This window comes from Pelmatolapia mariae, linkage group LG22, assembly GCF_036321145.2.
Source record: "Pelmatolapia mariae isolate MD_Pm_ZW linkage group LG22, Pm_UMD_F_2, whole genome shotgun sequence".
Taxonomy (NCBI): domain Eukaryota; kingdom Metazoa; phylum Chordata; class Actinopteri; order Cichliformes; family Cichlidae; genus Pelmatolapia; species Pelmatolapia mariae.
In genome coordinates, this window is record NC_086245.2 from 20,954,440 (window position 1) to 20,966,666 (window position 12,227).

The 12,227-nt window shown below is 40.9% G+C and overlaps 1 protein-coding gene across 5 annotated transcripts in view; it reads left to right on the plus strand.

Annotated features, from left to right (window-relative positions):
• The window catches only part of vps50 (VPS50 EARP/GARPII complex subunit), a 120,107-nt gene that overhangs the window by 5,621 nt on the left and 102,259 nt on the right, over nucleotides 1-12,227 (plus strand). For all 5 annotated transcript variants that reach the window (XM_065471031.1, XM_065471032.1, XM_065471035.1 and 2 more), the window contains exons 3-4: nucleotides 8,425-8,547; nucleotides 9,463-9,534. In XM_065471031.1, the coding sequence (XP_065327103.1) occupies nucleotides 8,425-8,547; nucleotides 9,463-9,534 (195 nt within the window). The remainder of the gene's footprint in view (nucleotides 1-8,424; nucleotides 8,548-9,462; nucleotides 9,535-12,227) is intronic.

Sequence of the window (12,227 nt, forward strand, 5' to 3'; positions counted from 1 at the left end):
ACGTTATCCAAGCCAGAATCGATTTTAATCGATGAATCGATTATTAAAACCCACCCCTAGTCAAAAAGCAGTTTTCCCATAAACTTCTATAGGACCAGAAATCTTTTTTCAACCACAGCTATCGCCCTCTGGTGGCTTTCAGATAGAATGCAGGTTTACTTAGTTAGTGTATTTTTCTGCCCCTGAAGCTATATTAGTGTTGTTTTTGGATGCAGTGAATTAAGCAGAGGCAGTCCCATGGACTCCTGTGTGAAGCAGATTTTAGCATACCATGGATACCAGAGCTTGTCTGCTGAATAAAATGGGAAAAAACTGCAGTAGGAGGGCTGTTTAATTTCAGATGCATACTGAATAAGATACTTTTGGCTGCTCCCTTATTCACACAAACACACACACACTCTCACAAGAATTAAATGGCTCTAAGCCCTCAAGCTATTTTTTTAACAACTTTGATGTTTTTTATTCTTGTTTTTTTTAATCTCAGTGTTCCTAAGCTGCTTTGTGGCTTGTCAGTAAAAACAAGCCAACCTTCCACCCCTGTCCAATCCTTTCTGTTCAAAGCTGTTGTCTCTCTGTGAGTCACTGTTAAGGGGTTTCTTTGAAGGTGCTGTGGTGTTTTTTTTTTATCTCTATTAAGTGATTGCAATGATAACAAAGCCTAGAATAAAAATTTGGTTTGTTTGTTTGGTTGCGTTTATTTATTTCCCTGTTTTTTTCCAGAGAAATGAAGAAATGCTGGTTATTAAAAAAGTTTGAAAGTCTCTCAGCCTTAATCACTCTCCTCGAAGGTTTTTTTTTTGCGATTAAGAAAAATCAAAGATTTGCTTGATGTGCGGATTTAGCTGTTTACTTTGTTTGCATCGTGTTGAAATTAATATTAGCAAAAGCTTTTTAACTTTTTAACTAATTTACCATTTTCTCACCGATTTATGAATAATTTCCTAATCTCAAAGCACCTGATAATGAAAACAATCCTAATTACTCACAGTGTGTTATAGGTTTGGTCAGACTGTGAAACATGTAGGCAGGTAATTTCGGTGTGATTTTGTGATACATTGAAGACAAAATTCAGTTATTTTTATTTTTATTTAAACCTATAAAGCTTGAATTATTTTATAATGGCCAGAAATTTTCATTTTTTTAAACGCTTGATTGTTTAATGAACATTGTGACAAATTAAAAAAAAAATCATATATTTGCAACATCTGATATTTTTGTGTAATTTATTGCTAAAATCTGCAGGTTTTTTCAGGGAAAAAATAAACCGCACCAGTGATGTTAAGGTCTCAAATCCTCATGTATCAAATATTAGACACTTGGTGTTGTAGGATGAGGTTTGCTTTTGAGAGAACAGCAATTTGTTTCCCCAGAAGCCTCTGCGTGTTCGAGGTAAACGGCATTTCATTCATACAGTAACCATGTCCAACCAGCAGGGGTCACCCTCAACTTACCCACCGCTCATCTTTGCCAGATTTAAAGCTCTCTCCAGGCACACAAAGGAGCACACATTATCTCCTAAAATTATGGGATTATTGATTGGATAACTACTTCTATTTGCTAGTATTTATTTCCTGAAGACAAGGCTTTGGGATAAATCTGTGAGGAGGGCGTGTTTGATAATCTCTCATTAGTTCACGCAGGATGTCTTGAGGGAGAACACAGCTTATTTTTATAGTTCCCGTTTTATGGCTTCAGGACCCAGTCGGGTTATATAGATAAGATATTTCGTAATTATATTTTCAAAAGCCAGATCATGCACTCATACAGTGAAGAAACTGCTTGGCATGAAAACAGAGCGCTTCTCGTGCTTTCAGTTGAAAGAGAGTGTTGAATGAAAGGTAGAATAATCACGTACTTCCATGCAGAAATTCAGCTGTCAGCGTTGCCTGGATTGTGCTGGATTGTGCGATCGTGGCTGCGAAAGACAACATTGTTCATTCACACAGTTAGTCTTGCGTGCATATACAGCACTGATTACAACGAGGGCGTTTTGATTCGTTCACATAACGAATGATTCTATGGTGGAGATAATTGGCCCTTCTCTCAGTCTCTACTGTCTTCCATCCCCCGTGTCTCTCAGGGTTTTCCACAAACCTCCTTTTGTTTATTCAATCTTTTTTATTTTTATCAGCGCTGCTGTGTTTGTTGAGCAGTTATTTCTTTATTTATTTTGTTGCCACAAGCATGATTTTCCATATTCAACCAGCGCTCCAGTCGAACATATCCCCCTTTGATTCTCGGATAAAGCTTGTAAAACGACCCGCACTTAGGATGCAAATAGATTTCTAATTTCCGCAACGAGATGAAGATTTCATTAATTTGTGGAAGTGGCTGGGCTGGGGGCCAGGGTGGGGGTGGGGGTTGAAGGGCTGTTTGTTTGTCTCTCATCCATCAAAGTGAAATTTGATCAAAGCCTCACAGCGGCTCACGGTTCGGGTTTCTCGTGTGGGCCGCGGGGGCGTTTGTTTTGCTTTGTGCCTGCACGGCGGCAGGCGAAGGGAGGGAATTATTTAACCCGCGGCAGACCTTCAGTGAGTCATTCACTTAAAGATGTTTCAAGTTTTGCGCGTCACTGCAGGTGGGAGACTGAGGCAAAGAGAGGGGAAGGAGAAAGACACTGACACAAGGTGAACTGCCTTCGAGTGGCTTCACGGGAGCCAATTCATTGTCTTCTGTTTAGCCCACTCCTCTGCCTTTTTTTGTCTTCTTTCTGCCATAACTTCTCCTAACAGTGAGTCATCCTCCTCATCCCTCCTCCCTTTTTCACTTTCTCTCATTTGAGATGATTTCCCACCCACCCTTTTGATGGCGGAGCGTGATCTCCTAACTCTAGCCCTCCTTTCCAGTCTCACGCACTCACCCACACATCCCCCTTCTCTCCCCCAGGGGTGTGGGGGGGGGCTCCGGCTCGCTCCTTCACCTGATTTAAACACGGCACACTCGCCTTGAGATTTGCACACTTGCACGGGCACACGCATTAAACACATTTCAGTGCTCGGTTTGAATCTTCACAGTTGCCTCGTGTGAGTGTATGAAGGGTTTCTCTCTGTGTGTGTAATTGAATTAGATGAAGCTATATTTTGCTGTGAAATGATGAAAATTACGCACAGCAGCATCGCCTCATATAAATGTCACTCAGCGAGAGACACTGTCACCCAGAGAAACATATTTAGTTATTTGGGTGGCACACTTCATCGCCTAGCTTCATGCTTCTTGCTGATAGGGGCTGGGAACATATTTGGGGTTAGGCAGGTGTGTAACAAGGTTTTCTTGATCAGTGTCTGCTATCTCGAGAAGGTGTACGTTTAACGAAGTATGCATATAAGGGTGTATATTGAATTTTATATTGCATTTGTCCCATAATTCCATATCCATCCTCGTTAGCCCCGAGCTGCTGGTCTATTTTTAGTGCCATTATGCTTTAATGTATCGATCCCACACAAACAAGAAGTTCGACTCAGTATTAACATAAATGAAGGGCTTCCTCTCAGAGTGTACTCACATTACAGAAGATGTGAGTCCTGTGCAATATCACTTAAATGTCAGATGAACCAAAATTGTATCACCTTACAGTAATTGCATTACACTGAGCAGTAGGGTATTTGCTCTTTTCTAAGATGAAAATAAACAGTTTAGATTTACTACGTTAAAGCAGGAACTCTGGGCGATAAAAATAGGTTGACCTTTTATCTGTGAGACTGCTTTGTAGTGTTCCCCACAAACAGATTTTACTTTTATTCATCCATCTGAGAGAACCCCATCCTCAATGCCCTCATTTTTATTTTGGAAGATGACTCACTGCTAACCTGCTAGCCCTGGCCTTCGCTGTCTGACGTTTCCACACCAGCAGGCGAGGGTCAGATGAGCTCCACCGATTGCATCTGGTGATGGTGATCCCTGATCTGCTCTGAAGATCCACAGCAAGCTAAATGTGCAGCCTGAACTGTAAATGGAGCAGGTGGAAACGTTGCTCAGATTTTGTTTTGCAGATTTGCAGAACAAGGGCTGTCTTTGCTAATTGCACTTCAAGGTGATATAATTAAGACTCCATCCACTCCACATTACTGGAAAGGAAGTTGATTATTGCTCATAAAGTATAAATAATATTTACATATCAATTAAAAAATGGTGGAAATGCCTGGCTTCTCAAATAGAGAATTTCAGAAGAAGTTTGAGAGCCACCACCAACAGCCTGCTTCGTATGTCCACCTTTATTTGAGTTAACAGTCTTTCTCAGCTTGGGGGGGAAAGTAAATAGTTCCTACAAAGATTTTCTGCCATTTCTCTGAGCCAATTTTCTTTGTTTCATTTCCTGGAGGTTTTTGTTATTGTTCTTGCTCAGTTCTATTTAAAGTATCCCAAGGATCAGTTAGCTCTAACTCTGACTTATATTTCTGTGTTAAATCTACACTTATAAGTGCATCACAAACCCAAACCCTTCTGAAACACAACACCTAGCCTGACGTGCACCTCCCTAGAAGTCTTACACATTGCAGACGACACAGGTATAAATGCTGGCAACGGCGTTATTCCTGTTCCAGCTTGTTGACCTATGACTGTATCCCCATCTACACCTCAAAGTTCAATAATTAAGTTTGCTGATGACACTTCCATTTAATTTCTAATGAGGATGAAAATGCCTAAGGGTTGATCTGACTGAGTGGTGTAGGGACACATGATCTAGTCTTTAACACCTCCAATACAATAGAAATGGTCATTGAATTCAGGAGGTCTAAGGTCAAGAAACAACATCTCCCACTCCACATACATTGTTGAAATAGTGGAGATTGCGTAGAAGTAACTGGGAGTCACCCTCTCTGTGCGGGGAACATGGTTCACTAACACCTCCCAGTTGAGATGAGTGAGCACAATAAGGGCTCTTCTTCCTCAGAAACAGGCCAAACTTTCACAGAAACCGTTGATGAACTTACACAGGAGTACAGAGGAACCATCAACACTGCTGCAGAAAGGAAGGATCTGCATCGAGGGGCGAAGGTGTCTGAGCGCTTTGTTTCTATAGAGCTCTGCACTCACACTACGCCACCAGGATGATGAACAAAGCAGACGGTATCATAAGCAAGGATAATAAACATCCCGGACATTCTTTGTTTGAACCGCTGCCATCCAGCGAAACGGTTCACAACAATAAAAACAAGAACTAACAGACAGTTTTTACCCTGGAGCGATGGCTTCCACCTCCCTAATTTCTAGAAATAGGCTTCAGTACTAGACACACATGCAAACACACGCAGTATAGCACTGAGGACATTTTCATTGGCTAACAGCACTTTAAACGGACTAGACTGTGTATAAACCTGCTGTTTTTCTCCTCTGTTGCTGAGTTTACCACTAACTTTATTTTTATCGAAACTTCCTTACATATTTTTATTTATGTATTGTTTTTTAAGTTAAGACAAATCCAAAGGGAATTCTGTAATTCATGTGTAGTAATGACAATAAATATCATCCATTCACTGAAAATCAAGCTTCACCGTTGGGACTCTGCAGAAGTCGTTACGTGTTGGAGCCCATTTGAGCCAAACAAATTTATCTTGGACTGTTCTGATAAAAGAATGCGCTCTCACTGTTCGTCAGGCTTCTTTTCATGCAGCACTCATCTTGCAATTTTGTGCGGAAGAGCGAGCAAGGTTTTGGACACCGTCCATAGAGGTTGACAAACTCTCTGAGCTCTCATGGAAACTCTGTTGATAACGCTTGTAACAAGACCGAGGCACTTGTTTGTCTGTATTTGAAAGCAGCTCACTGTCTGTGGCGTTATTTTAGGATGAGCACGTCTCTGTGCTTCTAATTAGTGATATTATTGCTTGCCATATGAGTCATGATTTCCACTGATTGGTTGCTCATTTTGGAACTATGTTCCTGCATGCATGCTAATTGGAAATCACAGGTATATTAAATTTTTATCATATATCATTTCAATTTTATTTAATATATTAAAAAAAACTTTCATATATTCTGTGTTTTAAGATGTAAAGTGAAATATTATATTAAAAACAATGATTTTAGCTTCTATCTCATAAAATTCTGAATTCTTATGGTCAGTCAAAATAGAGTCCCACTTCTATATAGTATGCTCATTGTCACTCATATTTGGTTGGGGCTCCTTTACCATGAATTACTGTATGAGTGCAGTGTAGCATGGCGGTGATCAGCTTGCGGCACCGCTGAGGTGTCACTAAAGACCAGGTTGCTTTGATAGCGGCCTTCAGCTCGTCTGTATTTATTGGGCTGGGTGTTTCTCATCTTCGTCTTGACAGCACCCTGTAAATTCTGTGTAGGGTTCAGGTCAGGTGAGATGGCTGACCAATTGAGCACAGAAATAACACGGTGAGCAAATTATTTGGTGGGAGTTTCTGCAGGAACAGGAAATCAGCCTCTCCATGAAGCTTGTCAGCAGACAAAAGCATGAAATGCTCTATAATCTTTTGGCTCTGTGGGGAGCAGAGTGGACCAATCACCACAACCCCCAGCAGACGAAGTGGCCCCCACCCAAATCACCATATACTGCAGAAACTTTTAACCACCTTGGGTTGGTGCCCCTTTATGCTTCATCTAGACTCTTAGATCTTGATTTACAAATAAAATAAAATTTAAAAGAGGTTTTTGGCCAACTGAGCAGCAGTCTAGTTCTTTTTCTCCTTAGCTCAGTTCTGACGTCCTCTTTGGTTCAGGAGGAGTTTGATGTCATGTTTGGGACAGTTGTAGCCCTTTTCCTGGTGGTGGTTTGATGCACCAGCCACAGTCAAAGTTTCAAAGCTCTCCTACTTTCTTGATTAAATGGTTGTTGTTTTTTTGGGGGGGGGGTTTATATAACAATTGCTACAAGGCTGCTGACATCTAAGTTGCGTGTGCACCTTTTCCTATCACACAGAGAAGGGTGATAAGAGTCAACTTTCCATTAATATACTTGCAACCAGCCAGCCTTTTCAGCAGTTACCTTCAGCGGTGATTGTCATCTGGACAATTGTCCAGTCAGCAGTGTTTACCATGAGTGTGGTTGTGTGTGGGGAACCAGACTGAGAGAAGCGTGGCATTTATACTGGTCGAATAGTCATTTAAAGTCTAATTGAAATATTTTATTACTGGAGTTCTGTTTTTCATGAGCTATAAGCTATAATCAGAACTTTAGGTGCTGTAAATGTAGAATTGATGAAAAATGACATTTTTTTGATTAAAATTATGGAAGAAATGAATTTAAATATTTTAGATACACTAGTACTTGTCAGATTTATTTCTGGTAGCTGATAGCTTTTGAATCATTTGACTTGCGTGCCCACTTCTGTTCTGTGGAGTGAAATATGAAGCCAGATCCAGAATAGGCTAATAAAGATAAAAAAAAAAAAGTTTTTCCTGTTTAGTCTGATTAAATGCTGCTTGGACCTTTTTGATCAAAGTCCCTTGAAAGGCTTGCAGTCGGTTCAGATGTTTCCTGTGATTACTGCAGTTTTTATTCTAAACACATGCTTTTTTGTGTTAAATAAGCTCAGCATTTATTATTATTTTCTGCTTATTTTTTGCTTAAAACATAAAAAAGTGTCATCCTCCAAAAAATGGGTATTACACTTATTATTCTTATTATAGACTTCAGTGGAACCCGAATTCGGTTTAATTTAAATGTTTGTGATTTGATATTCTGATGTAACTGCTGGATAGATTGCCTTAAAATTTCGTACGGATATTAATGAATACTCAAATGAAACGGTAAACTTTTTTTTTTTTATTTGTGGTAACTTTTCATCCCAGCACTTTGGTACTGACATCTGCCTGCATCTCAGCTCATTAAGGCAGTCAGGAGTGGGCTTTAAAACCCTTCATCTAAAAGACTCAACGCAGCAATAAGCCTCAGCGGATGCACAGCATGTTAATCAATAAGGCTCTGATGTTTCTCTGAGATTCTCAGAAGGGAATCTCTGTTCTCTTCTTTTAGTCATTTGTGTCTTTTTGTCTTTCCTCTCATCGCTGCCTCCCTCCCATGACAGCCAACCAATGAAACAAGCTGCAATCTTTTCCTAAAGTCTATGATTAACATTTTTCTCTTTTCATCCCCCCCGCCCCTTGTCAACGCCCTTCCTTTACCTCTCCTTGTCCCTTGTTCTCTGCCTCATTTAAGTTTTAGGACAAATCCTTCACCCTTTAGCTTTGTCCTTAAACTCTGGAACTCTTGCTTCTCTAATCCTATCTCTCCCTCTTTTACTGATCTTTCCCCCGGCAGCCTGCTGATATATCCTGTTTGTTCTCTTTTTCCTTTTTTTTCTTCCTGTGACTATATCTTGTTTATTGTTTTGGGGGTTTTAATGTAATAGTGTGTACCTTTTCTTTCTAGTACTTATACCAAGGACATCTTCTAACTCTGTCTCTCTTTTTTTGTCGCTGTCTCTCCCCGCCTGTCTCGCCCTCTTGCAGGAGGAGCTGCGGGAGCTGAGGGAGCAGCCCATCGACCCCCAGGCGGAGCAGGAAATCATCGACAGCATCGAGGAGGTCTACTTCTCAAATGACTCCTTCGACATGGTGCAGCATGAACTGGAGGTCAGATACTCTGTATGATTTCCAGCTCTTGTGCTATTGACTGAATGAGCTCCACTCACCGGTTAAGCGATAACAAGCGAGACTCGCTTGCAAGTTCCCACGCCCCCTTTCATGAAATCATTTCATTAAATCCACCACGTTTCAGTAAGTTTGATAACAGAAGTATTGCATTTCTAATGTGAAGAAGTATTGTTTATTGTGCTCTGAACCCCGTTTGGCTGGCAAAAATAAAGTTCTTTTTCACCTGAGCTGCTGTTTCTTACATTTCTGCTGAGCCACATGCATACAATTGACGTCTGGATTGATGGATTGCATCTGCTCAACAGAAGAAGGGTGTGAAATCTCATTAGATTTATCTTGGTATTGCTACACCATCTGAAATGAGACTCTCAGTCAAGGGGAAAGTAATTACCTATCATCCTTTGGGCCATGGATTTGTAATATCTTCTTTCAGTAGCAGAGTTTGTTTGCTGTTTACCTTGACTAATCAGAGTTATGATCTGGGGAAGTATATTTTAGTAGATTATTTTTGTTTGTTTTTCTTTTCTTTGAATGAAGTAAAAGCTACACCTACCTTCAGCTTAGGCTCTTTGAAATACCTCATGAGATAGCTTTAAAAATTAAGATGCTCGACAGTGAGGATTAGCTCTTGCAAGATGAATGAAATCCCCGCTTTGGCCCTTAGCACCTGAAATTTGATAGTGTCATAGTTCTGCTTTGAATATATTTTTCTGTCTGGCACACTGAGCGAGGACTCGTACTGTGTTAAAAGCCAGACGTGGTGGGAAGCAGCATGCGCTGGTATCCAAGTAAGCACAAGGAAAAAGACTGGATGCTATCAGCAGTCTAAAGGGGAAGTTTTGTAAGCAAACACTAAGGTTGCATGTTTGAATTTCTGTCTGTGTGTGATTATAGAAACTCCCGCCCGAGTTGAACCTGCAGGAGTTGGAGGAATACAGAGACAAACTTAAAAGGCAACAGGCAGCAGTAAGTATCTTTCTCTCTCTGTCTTTCATACAAACTCAAACCCGAAGGCACACAAACACAGTATGGTGTCAGACCATTCCAGTGTATGTTATGATCATTTCTGCCACGTGCTTGTGAACATTTCTAAGCTACAGATTGTTCTCAACCTGTAACTTTTTCAAATCATCTTTTGTTTTTCATTTTATTGTTTTATTTGACATGGAGCCATTTGTAAGTTAGTTGTCCAACTAATTGTTTTGTGCATGCGTGTGTGTGTGTGTGTGTTAGGGCCTGTGTTAGTTGTGTAGTAATCAGAGTGAAAGTTAGAAACAGCAGAAGGTCTCTTGCTTTTATCTCTCACACTGTGCGGCGCTGCTCTCTGTCATTCTCTGGAGCCCTAGCTGCTCGCTCATCCAGTGAATATAGCAGGAAGAAAGAGGGCACTGTTTCTGTGCCAGGAGAGCACGTTGTGAAGCAGTAGGGTACTGTAGATTGTCTTTATTTTCCAGGCCTTTTTGAAAAAAACAAAGCAAAAATGTCTAAAGATAAAAAGTAGCTAGGTAACGGCAGTGAAGTGAACTCAAGCACGATGATCACTGCTGTTTAGTTGAGGAATGTCAGACAAACAAATTGCCATGGTGTGTGAGTCTACGTAAAAAATCTAATTGAATGTATATACAAATATAAAAACTTGAAACTAAATAGTTAACCAATACCCGAATGCCCAAATGGTCAAAAATAGATAGTGACTGATTGTAATGAATTTGGGAATTTCCCTTTCACTCTTTTTTTTAGTTGGGTTTTACCATCTTTTGTCTTCAGTGCTGCCTTAATTATTAAAGGCACAGATTAAATATGGTGCTGGAGACAGTCCTCAGAGATGTCGGTGCATATTAACCTGATAGCATCAGACAGTTGTTGCAGATTTGTTGGCTGCACATCCATGATGTGTTCCACCACATCCCAAAAATGCTTTGTTGGATTGCGATCTAGTGACTGTGGAGATCATTTGAGTACTGTGAACTCACCGTCATGTTCTAGAAACCAATTTGAGGGGATGTGAGTTTTGTGACATGGTGTGTTATCCCGCTGCAAGCAGCCATCAGAAGATGGGCGCACTGTGGTTGGAAAAGGATGCACATGGCCAGCGACGATACTCAGGCAGGCTGTGGCATTTAAACAACGCTTAGTGCGATTGGTACCGAGGGGCCGAAAGTGTGCCAAGAAATGATCCCTCACACCATTACATCACCAGTAGCCTGAGCTGTTAACACAAGCAGGATGGATCCATGTTTTCATGTTGTTTACACCAAATTCTGAACCTATATTCAAACCAAGCAACATTTTTTCAGTCTGTGTGTATTTTAGCTTCAGTTTCCTGCTCTTATCTGACAGGAGTGGTACCCGGTGTCGTCCTTTGCTGCTGTAGCCCATCATCTTTAAGCTTTGATGTTGTTGTTACCATGTGCTGACTTAAGTGTTGGAGAAAGTAGTTCAAGATGCTTTTCTGCTAGTTTCTTTCTTTAAAAGTGTCAGTATGACACCTACACTACATAAAAAGCATGACAATAAAAGTTTGTTGGATGTCAAAAACCTCAGTTGACCCTGTCTCAAGGTCCAATTTATTAAGTTTTTTACTGGAAAATAGAAGCAATAAAATTCGTTAAAGCCGACCTTGCTGGCTCACACTGTCAAAACACATTTTAAAATAATGATGCACTTGAAAAGAGAGTTTTCATTTATATAAAAGTGTTGAGTTTCTCCATTTGCCCCATTAAGTCATGGCAGGTTTTCCTGCACTGCTGTAATTTGCAGTTTGAGACCCATAGTCAGCACTGTGACGCTGAGAGTTTGTGGAGCTCTAGAGGAACGTAAACAGCCCAGAACACTTTTTACTTTTGTTTTTTGATGAGATGTTTTAAACTGCAAAGAAGGAATGAAACAAAAACACAAAAAAAACAATAAATGCTCGATTCTGACGACGCTCAGTAGAAACTGAGTGAAGGTCAATAATTTTGTGCCATGACGTCAGTGCCTGCGTTTTCATCCACAGCAGACTCATTTCCATAGCGGCTGCTCTTTTGAGGTTATTCAGGTACTCGCAGTTTCAGACGGGAGAGATGGCCTGTCAACAAATTCTATTTATAGCATCATGTGGCAGAGCAAGAAGCACTTTTTCCCTCTGCTTCTTCAATCCCCACAGTCCAGTGCAGATATTGCCCTCCTACCTCCCACCCTGACAGGCTTCTGTACTTTTGCCCACTGGTTTGTCTCCATTGCTCCTTCAACTCTACTGTTATCCTTTTTTTTTTGACTACATCGATTTCCTCTATGACTCTTATCCCTCTTTTTCATACATGCTGCGCTTCCCTCTTCTGACAGTTTTGGCAGTAGCCCACAGAGCTGCCTGTTTAGTTAAGAGGATGCTTTAGACTTTCTGCCCCGTGGCATGGTGAGACCTGTACGTTTCTACAGTCTGAGTACACAAAAGCACCCTCACACATCCTCTCTCAGTCTCTCACGCTTTCTGTCTCTCGCACTTTCGCTCCCTCTCCCTGCCTCCCTGGCTCGCTGGCTGTCAGCCTGCAAGCACGTTGTGGGAATGGCCACAGTAATTGGTCCAGTGTACTGTCAGGCAGAAAATCCCCAGCTAAGTTTCTCAGCAAGCTCATCAAATGCAAATGTAAAGTCCTGTGCCTACGAAAATCCTTGAC